Genomic DNA, 19,691 nt, shown 5'->3' with positions numbered 1-19,691 from the left:
GGAAAAGTATTTTGATAAGTACTTTCTCTCCTGTGCTAGAGAAAAAACTGGTACCAGTGACTTGCCTATAGTGCTTACTTGCATACATAAATTAGTAATTAGAAAAGTACAAAAATCAAAACTGCAGAATTCTCAGTGGCAACAACACTGCCATCTTTCAAAAACAGTGTGGTTTCAAATTTCCAGTTAATATTTTGTCAATGTTTAACCAATTTTATAAGTGTTTCTTAATGGGAAAAAAACACAATGAGGCAAATATCTAAAAGAAAACAATATGGTTTTTCATGTTATAAAATGATGAATAATCTATTCTAGAAAAACATGTCCCAAACACTTTGTTATCCTACAATGGTAAACATGACAAGTCATTAAGAATTTTTTTCCCCAGTCTTAATGGGTCTAGAAGACTTTAATTTGGCCTAAGTACATGTTAAGATTTTTATTAAAAAATATTTGTAAACCTTGAAACTTGTTCTACAATCCTGCAGACATGCTGTGCTATCCAGCCCTTGCTCACCTGGTAGCTGCTCCAGGTCCCTGGTACAGCTGTGGGATTCCCTTCCAAGCAGCTGGAACTGACAAAGGCACAAAGAGAAGCTCTATGATGTGATTCAGGACAAGCCTGAGATATAAGGTATGCTAATAAAAGGACCTGCATTTTCTTCATTTAAATGTGAACATTAAATAGTGGATGTGGAAGGTGTGCAAGGAAGGCCCTGCAGTAACTCCCCACTCAGCAAGGTTTCAGTAAACTGCAGGTTTAGTGGCATCGGACCCTGGGCTTCAATGCCCTTAGGCCACTCACAGTGTAGAAAGAAGTTCATCATGCCTGACAAAAAATCATAGCTAAGGCAGCAGCAGTTTAAAATCTGAAACTGGAAAGTACTGAAGACCATAGTGCAGAGGAGATAGGGTCATGCCTGGGGCAGAGGCGTAAGTTAGACTACAGAATGATGATAAAATGCTTAGAGGGCTTTTAAATTGTAATTTCTTTTTAAAAAATTCTTTTAATGTCAGCTTTTTGTCTATTCTCTAAACATGAAAACAACTTATGGTCTAGACTATCTTTATGGGGACCAACATACTATTTATCAACACAATATACAGCAAATAATGTCATCTCAGTCAAAAACTACAAAATTTGAGCCCACAAAGTCATGGACTCAGTCATGGGTTTCCAAGCTGTGGTGCACATACTACTGATGACACACCAATGTCAGCTAAGCAACCAAAAAAGTCTTCTTGTATGTGCACAAGTACTGTTGCCACTGTGGCAATGGTAATATATGAGCAAGGAAGGTTGGAAGTTCTGTTCCTTGTCTCTGGGAGAAAGGTAGAAGTCTGCAAGTCTCTGGAAAGCACAGAGACTCAAACTAGCAGGAGAAGTGTCAAATTTTCTATATGCCTTATCTTAGTCTTCTAAGAAACTTTGTTATCCTAAGCTTTCAAAAAATGTGTCATTCTATTTCATTATTTAATTTGTTGACCAGGTAAGAATTTGAAACCAATTTTTACCAAACTTGAGACTCTAACTCTTCTTGAAGATCTTTTTATTTAAACTAACAACCATTTTTAAAAAGCATGCCAGTTTTAGAAAATACTTTCCATAGCAGAAATGTTGTTGTTAAAAAAAAAAAAACACAAAAAAACCCACAAAAAAACCCCAAAAAACAACCTATAAAATATAAATTAATAAAAAACTCAAGAAGGTATTAAAATTGCCCAACTACTGAGCCTTGTCACACGTGCTTTGGCCTTGTCACATCAAGCCTTGCCAAAGTATCTCAATCCACAGTGATTTAAAAGTCAAAGGATGACTGGCAATCTCTCCAAATTCTATTAATTTTCCTTATATTTCTACTTGAAAGTACAAACTCTGTGCATAACGATGATGACAGTGTTAGCAGTGTTTTACATATGTGTTAGCTCCACAGAAAACCAACAAATCTCTTAGTTCTGGTTAAGTTTGAAAACAAGATTTTGTTGGTTTTTGCTCTACATTTTTCAAATCCCAAAACTCAAAGGACATTTTGTCAACTATTTTATCTTCCTTCCAAGTTTTCCATAGAATGCTGGCTCCTTTTCATTAGATCTTTCAGTTAACTACCTTTCATATCCCATTAGCAAATTTACCCACTACTGTTAAATCAATTTTCATGTCTTTTACTTAATTTAAAAAATGGGTCTTAAAGATTTTGTTCTCTTAGATCCACTGAGTCACAATCACATGGGTATGTCCTGTGAATCTGCTTTCATCTTGCCTGTTGTTGTCCTTGTGGCTTTTTGTAGACTGGATTCAGCAAGGATTAGAGGAATCAATGCCTAATATAAATATTAATTAGCAAATACTTCTTATTTCCCGATGAGTACAGCAGAAAAAAAAACCCTTACAAATGTACTATGCTCTATCATAGTTTGATTTAACTTTGGCCAAAAACACCAGCTCTTTTGGAAAGCAAATTGCAGTTTAAAGTGTAATAGTACAACCATTTACGTATCAATCATGCAATGTAAAGTTCGAATGCTGTTTACGAACCTCCACATGAAAAAAAATCTAAAAAGAATATGTAAAGAAAGAGGACAAAAGAAAAGTTTAAACTGAAATATAATAGTTAAAAATGGGACAGATGCCACAAAGGAATTTGAACTCCACAAAGTTGGACTTGCATAAGTAGGAATGCCCATTAAGACCACACAATTGCATGAAGAAGGAATTTCAGCCTTAAGTACTGGACTTTGCTAAACATAGATTGTGAATATTATAAAAAGTACTATCTAATAGTAGAGAACTAAAGGAAAATATATTGGGAAGTTCTTTTTCCCTAAAAAAAAAAAAAAAAAAAAAAGAAAGGAGACTCCATAAAGACCACCAGGGTAGGGAATAGTAAGTATGTTGAGCGTACGTAATGGCACTAGAAGACAGGATCAGACAGCTACTGGATAGGCTTTGAAGTAAAACACCAAAGACAGTTAGGAGGAGTTATAACTTGAAAATTTATGGTTTCAAGGGAGAGAGGAAAATACTTCACCCTTCCTATCACTGAATTAAATGAGAATTCCCATGGAGACTTCCAAGGTCAGGAAGAATCGAGAGAGCAGATCTTGAAGTTGGCCACTGAAAGGAACCTGGGGAGAAGCAGCCTGGAAAAGCCATAGGGAATGCAAGCTACAGCAGTGAATCTTTTTCAAATGGCAATAGCTGGACCAGATCCTGAGGTAAATATTATTAAGGCTGGCATATATAGAAGGCTGCAGAGCCCCTAGAATGGTATGGGATAAGGGCTACAAATGGGTAAATAAAACAGTTGAGGTACCTTGTCCAGGGGAGCAAATGCACGCTCTGAGGTTCTGCAGCTGGGACCTTCACTAGATACCCAGCTCTTCCTCTGCTGCTCACTAATAAGAAACTCAGACACCTATCAAATAAGGAATATTTAAAGCCCTCAGTCCAGGGGACCGACTATGGCAGAAGACATGCTACCACCTGTCTCTGTGCTTTTCTATTGTGGCAAAGGGTGCAGATTAAATAAAATTGGACCACTCAGCTTTCCAGGGAGGACTAAAACAGCGCAAGGAACAGGTGTGGCTGGATGTCACAGAACAGCCTGCTACACCAGAACAGAAAAAAACAAGGCAACAGATGATCCTTCCACAACTCTACACAGAAATGACCTCAAATCTGAAGACAGGGGGCAATATTTTCATTATTATCTATGTAAACACCTTTTGGGTTGGTAACTAAGTAATTTAAAGGTCCTAAAGAAAGACATGTGAAGCAAGGACCAAACAGAGCTTCTCTCTATGTGGACATGGAGTCAGTTCATGAACAAAACAGAAACACAGTGTAATACACAAGCCAGTCCTAATAGACAGGTAATATACCAACTATTCCCTGTCTTCCCTTATACACCAGCTCTGCTTTATTCTGAAATTAAACTCAGTTCTAAAATTCCAAAGTAATTTGTATGATTACAAAAATGAACATATCATCTATCCAGAGCAGTCCAAAACTTGGGGGTTGGCAGAACAGGACAAATATGATGTAATGGTCAGGTAATTATGTAGATCATACATCAGATAAATCAAAATATCCTCATGCAAACACAAAAAGTTGGAACTAATTGAAAAATTCCATCACACACACCTAAATTCCCCACACAAAGTTTCACCCTGGTGTTTCCGATGCTGGATTAATTCTTCTATATCAAGTGAGTTCCTGGTGTAGCAAAAGCTCTGTAGTACATGAAACATCTTGGTATAGCAAACAGTATTTAATCTCTTGAATTTCAGCATAACTTCATACTTGTAATGGTGTCCAACATATTTGTTGTACTCTTCCATCATTTTATAAAGGTAATTTAATTCTGAAACAGAATTAAATGATGCATTTATATCCTCAGCAGCTGAACCACTGGGAGGAAAAACAGGAAACAGCTGGTCAAAACCAACGTGTGATGAGAAATTTATTCAAAACTAGAAAAAATATGAGTCAAAAGTGATCATCAGTTACAAAGGCTGGATTTGCAGCTTTTAAAAACCAATTGCAAAGAAACACTGCGCAAGCTAAATTACATATGCAATGATTCACAAACGCCTGCTAAAGATAAAAGAACTTTGTTTCTCAAATGCATCCAAACTACAATAAATGTCCATCCACAATCTGCTGGTTAAAGAAAACAATTTAAAAAAAAACCACAAAACCTTTATTTCTGGATTTACAGAAAATAAGAAAATTAATACACTGCTCTTAAATATGGTTCATGTTATACTTCATGCTTATAGATAATCTCTATCTGTTCTACCCTGTCAAGTTACTTAGTGAGGACAGACCAAAGCTTCCTTTATGCTGACAGCAAAGCACTACATCTCAATGAAATTCTCACACAGCAAAACGTTTTGCACTCCTGTAGTTCTCCCTGGCTGTATTATAAGTAAGGTAAGTTTCAAAAGGACACATAAGTAAGCCAGAATACAAGTTACTTTCCTAAAAGGGAAATATTCTGAATGCTCATGAAATAACGTGCTTTTCCTTGAAAATGCATACATTGACATACTCAAGCCACCAGTACAATCCCAAGATTGCAAACAGACAGGAAGTCCAATGTTACAGCTCCCATGACAACAGTAATGTGCTTATATAAAGTAAAAAATCTCACATACGCAAGGGTCAGAACTATAATGGCCTCAAGCATGCTGCAGGATGCTCTAAGTCTGCAAAGCTACTCAAGATAAATTCCTAATTTAAAACAGGAGATTGAGGACAATTTGCTCCCAGGAGTATTTTTCTTGATCCAGCACAAAATTACATTCAGAGCAATTCTCCGGACCTTGGATACATTCTTGTGTTTTTGCTGAAAGGCAAACCACTCAGAATTACCATTCAGACCTTTATTCAGTCTAGAAGTAGTTCATAATAGATTGGTTATATACATTTCTATTAAAAACTTGGTTTTTTTCTTTGCTCTTATGATCATTACTCTACAATTCCCCAATATTAATATTTGGAACTGGTAGGTAAATTTGAAATTGGGTTTCCATCCCCTCCCCTTCACTGGAAACTTACAGGATATCTCTCTTCTGCAGACTACAGTGCAGCACAGAGCTACTGAGCTTGCTGAGGATAAAAGGAAATCTAGCCAGAGCATATGGTGAGTGTTTGGGAGAAGTTTATCTTCTTCAAACTCTGAGTGAGCTCACTTAGAACTAACTGCCTCTAAGTCTAGAGAACAGATGAGATCATCACTTGTTTGTAAAACAGCTAGGACATAGATTCGAGTCCAGAAGCAGGGCTTCCAAACAGTGTGATAACATGAACTGTAAAAAACAGCATAAGCAACTGATGAGGACTGAGGGAAGTTTTATTTATTAAGTTAATGATCCCACCTGAGTTATGCATATTACATATTTATATAGGAAATAATCTTTGTTTAAAACTATAGTTTTAGAAGTGCTTAATCTAAATTTGGCATGTCTGTCTCTTAAAACATTTGACATAAAACTATGGTTCACATGAACCCAATATCTTAATTCTGCACATGCTTCTTTTTCTCCCTCCAAGTAACATTATCCCAATAGGAGATTTTAAACAGATTACGGTATGACCAGGATTTCACTCATTCTCTAATACTTGAAGGGAATTCCTAAACACTCTAAGACTATGGCTACTGTAACATGAAACTAGAGCAGCTAATAATACATCCTTTGTTTTGCCCACAATTTTCTAATGAAGGTCGGTATCCATTCTGATTCCTTGAAAACAATTTTTACAGTGTTGAGAGACTAGCATGAAAATAACCACTACATAACAATCACTTTTAATCACCTTAAAAGAAGCTTACATTATTTTACTGTGGATTCAAAGTCCAAATTGTAGAAACACTCAACAGCCATTACAGTTACTGGAAAAGCTAAGAGGAAAAAAACCCTATTTTCACAGGAGTTCATTAGCATATTCAGAGTCCTGCAACCAGTGCAGGTGCTGATGTCAAGACAAAAATAAACTTTTTCATTGCTGTTACATGCTGCTATGCTATCATAGCAACTTTTTCTGTAGGTTTCCATCTTCCAATATTTTCTATAGTAAAAACAAGTCTTCAACCTCAGTTCAAAAATTAATGTATCTGGTTACAGCTGAAAATATTAAATTTTTACCTTCACGCGATTTGCAGGACAATAGAAGCACTGTCTGATACTTGTGTTTTGAAGGTAAATAATAACATCTAACTGTATCATTGTCTAGTGAAACTATTAGAAGAACAAAAAATTTAAAAAAAAAAAAGAAAAAAGAAAATAAAGTGGCTACAAATGTCAGGGCTAAACATTTGTTTCCAGCACTGCCCCACTTACAACATTCCTGATGAAGACTGTGTGCTGTCACACTGCCCTGAGTCACACTGGCTCCAGTACTGCACTGGTGTCATTAGTTTTGATTGGTGTGGGAGCACCCTCGGAGCCCCCCTGTCACTTGATAGTTCCAGCTCATACATACTTGGACAGTACTTAGTGGCTGTATTATATTCAATTATTATTTTGAATTTTAAGTTATCTCCAGCCCATATTTTCAAGAAAATTTCATGACTAGAGGGCTCATAACTGTATATTATTCAATCACTTTTCACACAGAGAGGAATTAAATAGCCTCATATCTCATGGAGGATGCCTTAGCTATTGTGGCAAGTAAAATTTTCCAGTAGACATTTTCCTCTAAGTTCTTGAACTATCATACTAGTAAGGTATATGCTTACCAACTACTGTCAAGCAAAGCTTATTTCATTTTAGAAAAAAAATTCTTTTTAAAAGATTCTGAAAGATTGTAGAAAAGCAAGATAAACTAAAATGCATATGAAATCTCATCAATTCAGATTTTAGCTATTCACCCACCAACAGAGTGATCTTTATATGGCACAGTTTTTATTAACTTACACCAGAGTAAACAACCCAACTTTTCAACAGTTCATACAGGTAATGGAGATAACTTAGTTTCAGCTGAGAAAGAATTTAGAAAATTGTCCAACTCTAACACTCTAAAATGAACCCTTTCATGTGCTGCAGGGAGATATTCTAAACCAGACCTTCATGCTTCTTTACAGTTAATGAACAGTCACTAGAAGGAAAGTCAGAAAATGTGGAAAAACTGAAAGCATAATATAATGCTCTTGCCAAGACTCCCACACTATTGGCTCTAAATACCTAAGTGTGCTCACAGCTAAAACTTATTGTTCATAATTTGGCCCAATCTTGTTAAAGGTATAAGGCAACTGTAAAATAATACAAAATATTAAGTGATTTAGCTCAAACCCTGTCACATTATGGTAGTAAAATTACTTCTTCTACAGACAGAGGGTAAATTTTCTGGTTTTAAAGCTAGCCTTTAAAATTGGAGAAACTCAACCCAAAGCAAATATAAGTATAGAGCTTCATTTCTAAAAGTTCAATTTATTTTTACAGCACTTACTGAAGGGAAAACATAATTTCATGCCTATTTGGCTTCTCTCCTGCTTCTCTGATTTTTTTTCCAAATAGTCAATTCTGCTCAGTAACTTTTTTCTTCAAACAAAGAAACAAGAAATACAGGGTCCAGGTAGAATAAAAACCTGTTTGTCCTTACCTACCAACTACCTTACCATAAGTAAATAAACCTTTATGTCTAAAAAGCACAATGGCATTTTAACAGGCAAAATACTCATGCACAGTCAGATAAAAAAAATATTGTTAAAGTGGAGAAACACTCCAATCATTTGCAGATTATTTGCTTTATGTCATTATTTCCTGTTAGATTCGAAATTTTATTTCAAAATGGAAAGCAGAAAAATCTCAAATCTGCCTGTAGCAGAGAATCACAAAATAACCTTTTTTTGTTAAACAGAAGTACAAGTACAGCATAAAATTTAGCCTGAAGAACAGTGTTAGATTTTAGGTATCCAGGGAAAACTGTGAGAGAAGAGTGTAAAAGTCCACTTAAAGAATTCCATCTTTTAAAATATGTATCAAGAAGTAAAAAAATGTGGGAAAAGCACATAATTCTAACAGAAAGATGGTATGACAGCAAACCCAGACCTGAAATACCTACAGAAACAATTAAAAGCAACCCAGAAGTTAAAGTCAATAACAATTTAAATTTTTAGGCTATTTTTTGAGTTGTGAATTTCACAGAGTTTGGCAGAATAACTTTATTGATAGGACTCTTATGTCCAGGTGATTTCATGTGGGCACTCCACAAGTTTTCTGTCTAATAAATCAGATGAAACAGCACATAAACAGGGATTCTTATGCTGCTTATATACTACCAGCACAGAGGGTAATCAGATGCTTTCAAGTTTTTCTTTCTCTTCTTAAGAATCAACACGGGCTTCTTCATTATATAAATTACGTTTTGAATACATTGGAAAAGTGTGTTTTCCAAGATACTACTAGACACAAGAGGGTTACACTCTTAATTCTTACAAAATATTGACAATTAAAGGTTACAATTAACACCTGAGGAAAAACAACCTGAAAAGAACAAAAATGTTCTTACACACACACAGCATTACTAACCCTTCCTTTGTTCATCATGTGTTAGCATTTGCAGTAACAAGCCCCAGCATTTCGTTAGTGGAACTGTTGCTGAAATAGCCTAAGCAGACATTATTTCTAAGACTGATAGTGAAATACTCAATTTGTCCGTATTTTCAGAAATGCCACAAAAGCATGTACTGACTAGAACTGCTGATACAGCTCTGGAAGGGAGGAGGGCAACACAGGGAGGGAAGTGAGCTCTCTACAGGTTCAAAATTAAAATCAATATTTATATTAATTACAAAATATTTATTGTCATTATGAATATATTAAGAATTAAAAATCAATTATAAACAAGAAAAAAATACTATCTATTAAACAGAAAACAACTTGTGCCCAGCTCTACTAAAAAAATATTATCCAAGATGACCATTTTAGATTCCACATCAATAAAAATTTTAAAATAGAAATATTTACCAAATTTTTATAAAAATATAATTTTTTTACCTCCAAATCTTTTTTTCTCTCCTTTACTTTTTGTTAACAGACACCACCAACTGACTATAGATCAACTTTATGGAAAAAAGAAATCTTAACGCAGGACTCCTTACATTAGCCATGCATATCACAAATCCTTGCATTACATTCATTTAACACAGAAGTCATAAAAACACCATGGACACTACAGGGGAAAACCTGTAGGGATTTTGATGCTAACAAATGCTGAACTACTATACCAAATCATTACATGAATTATTAAACACTCCCACAATATAAATCTATTGCAGAATCACTATTCTACCTGGGAACAGATGTGGGTCAATTAATATTTTCTTTAATTGTTGCCTAATTAGGATTTGGCATTTTAGTAGTGTCTTAGCAACTCTGAAGAATGTCAGGTACATAAGAGTGCTAACTTCTATCTGAGCAGAGTTGAGCAAGGCAGCAGAGTTCTTGCTTCTTAAAGCTCAAACTACTGGCACCAGGAATGCAATGACACAGCAAAGATAGCACTGACGCCTACAAAACAAGCTTAACTAAAGAATTCAGCTATTATGCACAACTATGTTGTTGCAGCTGCCATCTGCAAATCTTCAGGTCACTTACATGGCTTGAGAGAATCACTCTGTGAAAGTCTAGTGAGCTGCCCAGATTTCATATCTTTGTCAAGGGTGGACAGGGTTACTTTTGTCACAGTCACTTTACCACCAGGGCAAAATCACCATCATTTCAGGAAGAAAAAAAAAAAAGTGTGTTTCAGCTCAGTGAACTTTATATCTCACAGATCCCAGTAATTCTGACTCTGGAAACTACTCAGATTGCTAACACGGTGCAGCTGAGCTGAACCCAAGCAGTGGATACATGCCCAAGCAAAGCCAACACCAGAGCCTGCACTCTCATCATCTCTTTCTATGACAAAGTCTTTGCACTTGTGACTTCCTTAATACATACATGTGAGGGGCTTGCACTGTTCCAACACAGACAAGCAAATGTCTCCTGAACAGATAGAACAGCCATGTTACACATACCCATCTGATAAGGGTAAATGCATTGTATTTAGCTGCAAAAAACTAAGTGCAAAATTAGAAAAAATATCCATGATAAAGATCTCTCTTCATAAAACACAGACCTTCAATCCAGAGAAGTCTAAATCTGCATATGACATACCTATCAACAATAATTATATGCTACATGAAGAAAAATGTAACAACATGTATTTTCTATAAAATGCAAATCTTTGGTCCCATGTCCCAGTGTAGAGGAAGAAAAACGAAAAAGTCACTCAACAAGATGACAGTTCAGGGCCTTTCCTTTATTAGCACTAGAATTTTTATGTAAGGGATACGCACAAATGAGACCCACATTTTCCTGCTTTAAAATATAAAGGTCTCTATTGTTCCATGTTACACCAGTACTCCTATGAAAACTTAATTTCTCCAATTTTTTTTTTCCTCTTGAAGAACGGAACTACTGTTCACTTAGCTGTTCCAAACAGAATGCATGCTCAAAGGGTGAGATAAGGGGAAAGGAAGAACAAATTACCACATTCATTTACTACTTTTTCCTTCTTCCTTTGATTATTAGCATGAAAAATTCCTACAAGTGCCCATAATTCATTAAATTATTTTAACCCAGTGCATACATTCAACACATCCATATATTTGTCGCATCCATTAAGCTAATTTCTGTTTGTGTAAATCCATCTATAATGCTAATAATATAAGCCATAAACACATACAAATATTATTGCAGAAACAACATTTGACACTAAAATAACAAGAAAACAATGATAAGAGAACTTGATGCATGTTATACATAAGGAGATTATATGCAGAAGTTGGTAAGAAGAAGAAGTTTTAGAGTCCATTTGGATGAATAAAAACTGAGAAACATGTGGTTTTAAGCTTTTTCTGACCATGAGGAAAATATTCTGTGCATTGTAGCTATGCAAAATGCTTCACAGAGTCTGTTTATCTTTTGCTGACTTGTAGGCAGAACATTCGCTATTTAAAGGATTATTCAGTGAATACTTATTACTTTTGTTTCTAAGTTCACATGTAGAGATCACAAAAAAACATATCTTCCAATTAAAGCTCTTCTACCCCAAAATGCTGTATGTTCAGCATTATACAGTGGTGGTGGGAATTGGTTAAACAGACAAGCACGACAAAAGCTAAGGAACTCATATCAAATTGGAAACGTCCAATGAAGAAATATAAACACATACTTCAGCTATCTCAGCTTCAAAACATTGTCCCATCTCTCCCCCATAAAACTAATAATGATACTTAAAATGATACTTAAATGAACCAAGAATCCACCATGTGAAGTAAACCCACAAAATTATAGTCACCCCTTAGTGGGAGAATGATCACGCACTCTGCACTGCATCTGCTGTCCCAGCAAGTTTGTATTTCCAATGACCAGTGTAGTGAATTTCACAATAATCAACAGTACCACAAAGCTCTGCAACCTGGCAAAAAAACTGACATCCACGTTTATAGAATGCTTCAATTAACTATTTAAATGGAAAAATACTGATTTCTGGAACGACATGAGGATATTATAGGAGGGCACAACTGTCATGGAGTCACAGAGTCCTCTTCCTTTATCAACGACAAAATTTCATATTTGTTTGATCAGTTTTACCAAAGGATTCTGTAATCTTACATGAATGTAAACGATAGATGATTCTATGATTCCATATATGTAAGTAAGTTTTTCTCCATTTCAGTCCTACTGAAAGTCGCTGAAGACTGAGCAGTAAGTGCTATAAATTTCTTTGAGCAGAAGAGATTTCCATTTATTCAGGACCAATTTATAAGCATAGCTTGTATGACAGCACACTCCTTTACCTTGATTATTTTTGCCCTCCCTAGAGCTTATCCATACATTTTAATGGAAAAACTACAGCTCCTTTGTTTGCTAAGCTCAGTAATCAGTGGTCTTTCCTGAGCAGCAATTTTTTCACTGTAATCTAATATTCTCACATAAAATGTTATTATTATATTTATGGAACAACTACATCATTAATATAGCCATCAAATGTTTACACATACATATATGCTATATATATTCAAATGTATAGTGCTATAATGTACACTTATACACTTATCATATATATGGAAAAATGCAAATGTATATTATATAAGTTTTCTATTTAAAATACCAATATCTATAAAATTCATATATCTTTTTGATCTCTATATAGGTGTGTTATATTTTCATATCCAAAGAATATTTATCAATAAATAAATTTATACACATATCAAGGTATAAATATTTACCTATATACATTTTATATAGATATATATATGTGTATACAGATGTTTTTATACACATTTTACACACACATATACAAATTTTACACACATACAGTTACAGACATATTTATCATGTCTATTTGGAATCAAAAAAATTTTAGAGGATGACAATACATTTTTCTAAAAGTCAGTGCTCAGCATAAGGTTGTTCGAGGTGGGTAAGTGAAATATCCCATTCAGTGTTTTTTAAAATTTTAAGTATTTACTAGTTGAAGGCACTTTTTGAATGGAAAGGTCATCATGTTATCAAAACAAACAAGGAAACAAAAAAAAAACAAACAAAAAGCACTATGAAAATCTTACCTCATACCATAAAGACTTCTCAAGACAGGAATTAAATTTCCATTTTATTAGGGACTGAATTATAGTTAGCTGTTCTGTTGTAATCCTAGAAAGCTTCATGCCACTGTTGTTTCTCCTTTGCTCAATGTAATTCCAAGCAACAGTTCCTATGTGCCCTGATGGTAAAGTCCTAAAAATTGCTCTCGTTCCAGTATAAACTGATTTTTTAACCTCTTTATCATTTTTACAGAAACGTCTTATTAATAGAGTAGAACGTTCCTTTTTGTTTCTAAAAAAATCCTCTTCCAACTCTTCTTCACAGTTATCATTACAGTCCTCAAAATGGCTCAGAAAGGGCTTTGAGGGCATTCTTCCAGTAAAGTTATTTCCACAGAAGTTGTGACCTGAGCACGCCATTTTAACCTTTTGTGGTGCTCTTTCCAGACATAAGTACTTATCCCTTAAAGCATCTTCATACAACGGCTGCCCATTTTCATTCTCACAATTATTTGTCAACTGCATTATGTTGCAAGTGCAGGCTGGGGAACCAGTGGTGTTACCATCACCATCACTCATGGGCTGCAAGCAGTCATCCAAAATGAAGCTGTTGTGTAAACCACACAAAGCCTTTGATATATTCCTTTCACTAGCACAATGTAAGTGAAAAAAGGCCACTTTATCAGGATCACTGCTGTCATTCTTATTTACTGCTGTCTGGCTTCTTAATGAAGGTCCATTCATTTTCAACTGAATTTCAGCAAGCATGGCTCTTTCCAGCGAAACAGGAATTCCAGTTTCCAGGCATGCCTCTTCCCCTGCTAAAGGAGCACAAGACTGATATGACTTGCTGCATGGGATATTGCTCTTGCAGTTTTTCTGTACAATGTTACAGTTAATGTTAAAAAATTCCACTGAATCAGAGATGGAGCTGTTCCTCTCCCAGAAGTTTTCATTACTCTTGTTGTTAGTCAGTTGTTCTGTGGCCAGAGGGAATAATTTGGGCACCGAGCCCTGAAGACTTTCTTCCTCAAGTCTGTGTAAGTAAGACAGATTGTGTGTGGTTTGCCTTCCCGAATTGGCAGTATGTCTTCTTGTAACACTGGTGTCCAAAGCATTTTCAGTATTTTCATCTCCAGCTGACTGGGCAGCTATCACTTTACCCTGTACCACAGAGAGGAGAACAGATGCTGTCATCTCCTCAGAGGTCATCTTGACACAGTCTTTAGTTGCTGGATGTGTGCTGGGCATGGGGGGAGGACCTTCTCCACCAATCCTCATACCATGATTTCAGTGTAATGAAAGACTCAGTGCTAAAGAATCAGGGAACACATGGTAAAATATGTATCAAGTGCTTGCTCTTTTCTAACCGGCTTTCACAAAGAAGTAATTTCATTTACTGTTGGGCTGTTAGACTTTACCAGACTTGGATTACTGGCATAGGACACTAACATCTTTAAACCAGTTCCTTATTGTGACATAGCCATTCAGCAGGACTCTCTCCAAGATTAATTCTTCTGTCATATACAGCACACACACTGTTACATCAGATTGTAGATGATCAAACACATGCTCTGTGTCACAGCTGCATCTCCCCACAGGGCATCCAAAAAGCTGTTTTTCTGTAAAGAAAAGACATACATATAAATATATTGAACAGCATTCATGGTAGAAAATCCACCATCACACTACAAATACAGCCATGCAAGTTAATTGGACTGAGATCTAGAGAATTCCAAAATACACTTTTAAATCTGTCTTAAAATTTCACAGAAGAATTTCAGAACATCACAATCATGTTTTACATATTTAAATAGCTTTCTCCACTTCACTATGGAAAACCACATGACTCCAGAAAACTAATTATTCTGAAGCTGTAACAATGAAATTGAATACATAATTAAAAAGGGAAAAAACAAAATGTATTTTCCATATTTTTTTCTGACTCATATCCAGGATAAAACACCTGGAAGAACAGTCAATTTAAAATCTTCACTGTCTTTTTAAATAATTCTTTTCCTGTTCAGAACTACAGCTACAATTGTTTTGGTGTTCCATGGTTTTTGCTTTCCTTAAACTGTATGCTGTTACCATGAAATCATGAAGAAAACAATATTTTTGCCACAAGTTTACAACTGAAAAAGCATGAAGACAGATTAGAGTATGAATGAAATATAAATAATCTTCTGACTCATTTACTTGTATGCCTTATGCTAAAAAGTTAACCTGCCTTTCAACATTGTCATTAATTCTCAGCTTCTTTCTGGCAAGCAGCATGGTAGAAATAAATCTTGGAATCAGAAAATACAAGGTTACAGACAGCTCAACAAAGGAAACAGAAGACTAAAAGAGACACACCTAGATAAATCATGGTGAATTAAACAAATGCATTTATACTTCAGTTTATCACATTTACCACTGAAAAACATAAAGCATATTATTAAAAATATGGAAAATGTAGGCAGTTATATTAAGGCCTACATTTACTAAAACAGTCTAAATTCAATAGAAACAAGCAAAACAAACAAACAAACAAAAAAACCCAAACCAAAAACAAACAATCAAAAACCCTTAAAGCTTCAACAGCAAAAAGTAGCAGAAAACTAAGGCAAATAATGAAATCACTGTTTCAGCTACATATAACAACTGAATCATCCATAATGGATAGAATTAGAAATTATCAGAGGGATAAAAAGCAGGAAAGCTCAATAATTAATTTGAAGTGTAAAATCTATTTCAATATTCTTCTCAAGTAACTATGATTAACAATTTTATTTTAATCCATTTTAGAGTGTTGGCTTTCATCTTTGTTGATTACTAACCTTCATCCAAAAGCAGTCTGGCACAAATCAAAAGGTAAACAGTTTCATTAGCTCAGGGGATATTTTACACCCTACTTTCCCACACAATTAAATTTGTAAGTGTAACTAAATGTATCACTTTTGCCAGAGAGGGTGGAGGGTCGCACACACAAAAAATAAAAAAGGAAAAACAAATTTAAGGAAAGTTACATTTTGCTACAAATCTGTGGCTTAAATGTTTGCTATGCCACTAACAGCACTGTTTTTTTCATACAGTAGCTACTACAAGCACATGGAAAAAAATGCAGTTGCATACTTCCATCAAGATTTCAGTTTTACTGATTTAACAACAAGGAGGGTCACAAAGGAAAGTGACAGAGAGAGCAAAGAGCCACAAGTTTTACATTCTCCACCCATTACAAAATGCATGCACATGCCAGATCAGCCAGAGCAGAGTCCAGGTGGTAAACTCAGATCCTGTACTAGAGAGATTTAGCAACAGAAAGCAAAATAACAGTTCCAGTTCATACAAAAGTTGTGTAGAATGAGATAGCAGTAGTTCAATGGAGTGGCGAGCTTGGGTCTTAAAAGAGAGTCATGTTACCAACCCAGCTCACAGGGCACCCCACGACACACTGCAACAACTCAACAGCACATACAATGAAAAGGCAACACTCAAGCAAATTTTTAAGTCTACATTCTCTGGTAGTCCCTCTGCCTTTAAATTGTACCCTGAAATTGATTTGAATCCACTTTCTTCAACCTCACCTATTTCGCTTTCAAAAGAACAAAAAAACCCCATACTACCACCAACACGCACACAAAAAAAAGGAAACTGCTTCAACAATTTTCTTATTCTACCATTTCCTATCCCTCTTCCTTGTCCTTCCTCTTCAAATCCACAGATGATAGCTACATAACTTTTTGACTATACACTTGATGGATCCCATATTATTTTTTCTGGCAACCACTGGCTTTTCAGTCCAAATCTACATATGATGATGTTGATCGAAGCAGAAAGATTTAGGAAGGAGAAGCAGCTAACGTTTTCTTGATCTCTTTAGCTTCTTTCTCGCCATATCTTGTAACAGTAATTCTTTCTAAAAGGTATAAAACATGTATATATATTAGTAGCTGTATTCAGTATTGATTTTTCAAGGAATTCTGTGATCTATCAAAATGTCTTAATCTAGTGATTCATCTTTCCTACCACCATGATATATTCATAAATATACTCCCTGTACTATTGTAAGTCAAGAATAAAAATTTATGGATTGGATTGTCACTGCAAATATTATGCCTCTTATTACACCTGTTGCTAAATGAAACTCTTACAAAATATCCCTTCACTGTGCAAAAAGTCATTATTATACAACTTCAACATCTCACAATGATTTTAAGATCATGAAATTGACCATGTATGTGAACTTATATTGTTTTTTGATGAAGAAGCTTAAAGAAAAATAATCATATCATTAATTTGGTTCTGCATGCAGAAATTTGCTAAAAGCAGAAGCCCATTTATATCCCTGACTACTACATAATTTTCCCATCTCTCTCTTTTACACTGAAGTGTTTCCACACATCCTCCCCAAACAGCTTCTCTCAAACCTTTTTCTTTTCTCTAGCAATTATCTCAAATCTCTGCCAACACTGATTCTGTTGGTTACCTCTCTCCTCAGCTGCTGAGGCCATACACCTGCCCATTTCTCTCTACCAGTATCACTCTTCCCTATCTGTGCCTGTTTGAAATCCAACTCACCAAGAATGTCTGCATAAGAAGCTCTCACTGCATGTCCAGCTGTTCCCATCCTCTTGTGATCACTGCAATGTGACTGCAATGCAAATGTGATCCATCTCAAGAATCTTTTTACTCAAGTTACTTCACAGCTAAAACATTTTCCCAATCTAACTCGTAGTATGGTTGTACTAATGTGCTACAACACCACAAGGGAGAAAATGAACAGCATAGGGAAGAGAAGAAGATGCTCCCTAATATGGTTTACACATTCCTGCCATTTGAAGACATAATTTGATGTTTCAGCTATGTCAATCCAGCAGGTAGCTGCCACCAACACTTAGACCTACTAGACCTACTCCTCTCCTCATTCTTCTTTATCCCCATTCCCTCCACCTCACTCATCTGGAGATCATGAGTCAACAGAGTCAAACTGATTCACTGGCTGATCAGTGACAAAACTATTCTTTTCATAAAAACAAACTGGCACATTTTGTGGTCACATGATCACTATATTCCATGAAAAGAAAATATTAGGAATGCCTGGTAGGGGCCACATGTCTCAGCAGAAGCTCCAATTTTGCAGGTCATGTTTGCAAGGATGTCTAAATGCACCCTGAAATTTCTCTTAGTCTGGTATGTTTAGTGTATGATGCAAAATTTCATGAGACAGCAAGTAAAAACCACTATGGTAGAGCCACTGATCAACAGACAACTGCAAAAATATCTGAAGCTGTGGCTCTGCTGAACAGATGACACGGGTTTCAAGTGTCCAAGTTACAGTCTTCTCAGTGTCTGCTTTCCACTGCAATCAACAGATTTTAATTCAGTGTGCCCAGCAGATTCCTGAAACTGATGGAATTCATTACACATGCTGGGAAGTGTGTTAACACAGTGTTATAAATGCTATCAAGTTGAAAACTCACAAGCTCAACCAATAAAACTGCTTTTTCTATCTTATTGTAGAATTGCAGAATTATCACTCCCTGCAGCTGCCTTTACTTGCCTGTCTGCACATAGGTAGCTAAAGCCTAGATCTTCATATATAATCCTCAAACAAAAATACACATGCATTTGCATATAAAAATGCTGTAATTATTCAAAAGCATACTCTTCCCATTGTACATCCACACTGATTTAGGCTTCCAGTTAATTCTGAACATAAAAGCACATGAAGTAGAGATTGCAAAGCCTGCACTGTATCCAGTACATGCTGGCATTTTCTAAAGCAACTAGATTAGCTGATGAAATCCATTAATAACTATACTGGTTCATTTTACAAGGACTAAGTTATGTCAGAAATGTAATGTGCTCCTTCTATCAGTAAAGTAAAAATATAAGAAACTAGATCTAGCGTTAATGAATCATTGTGGATGCAGAGGTCAGCCAACAAAGACAAATGAGTAATTAAAATAAACAACCTGCCAACCATTCAGGCACTCATTCACAGAATGTGACTTAAGTCTGTATTAACTCTGGAAACATGTGACACAAAAGTAATTTTTCTACCTTTTTTTTTTAATTTACACTGACTGTATACACTTTTTAAGACTTCAAGTACAAGGTGGTTCTAATTAGTATTAACAACAATTAATATCAACACTTAATGATTTCTTATTCCCCAGATACCTGGAATTGAAGTCTACAACAGTCTAGGTAAAACATCCAACATAATCAAAGACTACAAAACTGTATTAATTTGCTATCAGTTTAACATATAACACATTACTCAAGCTAATTTCCTTCTGAAATCAGCCAGAATTGTGCTTTGGTGAAAACAAAATACAGGATATTGAACTTAGAGCATTATTCAGTCTTAGGAAAGGCATATGAAGGACCAGAACCATCACACAATGTGGTAAGTTAGAAAGCCTTTCAATTCTAGGCTGTTAAAGGAAAATATGATCATGTAAATATTTGAGGACACTGTTTGGACTGTGAGAACAAGTAGCAACTACATGAGGGGAAAGTAAGGGATGGATGTCAATGTGAAGATTGTTTAGAGAAGTTGGGTGCTGTCAGTGATGCCAAATGCATTTCTGTATGTACAAT

General features: G+C 35.5%; 1 protein-coding gene across 1 annotated transcript in view; it reads right to left on the bottom strand.

Moving 5' to 3' along the window:
• Positions 1–14,381, bottom strand: part of PLCE1 (phospholipase C epsilon 1) — a 111,564-nt gene extending 97,183 nt beyond the window's left edge. The window contains exon 1 of the mRNA XM_062495990.1: positions 13,125–14,381. Coding sequence (XP_062351974.1) covers positions 13,125–14,381 — 1,257 coding nt within the window. The remainder of the gene's footprint in view (positions 1–13,124) is intronic.
• Positions 14,382–19,691: the final 5,310 nt, after the last annotated feature.

Source organism: Cinclus cinclus, chromosome 7, assembly GCF_963662255.1.
Source record: "Cinclus cinclus chromosome 7, bCinCin1.1, whole genome shotgun sequence".
Classification (NCBI taxonomy): domain Eukaryota; kingdom Metazoa; phylum Chordata; class Aves; order Passeriformes; family Cinclidae; genus Cinclus; species Cinclus cinclus.
Note: the sequence above shows the minus strand (reverse complement) of the source record. Positions and strands in the feature narration are given on the sequence as shown.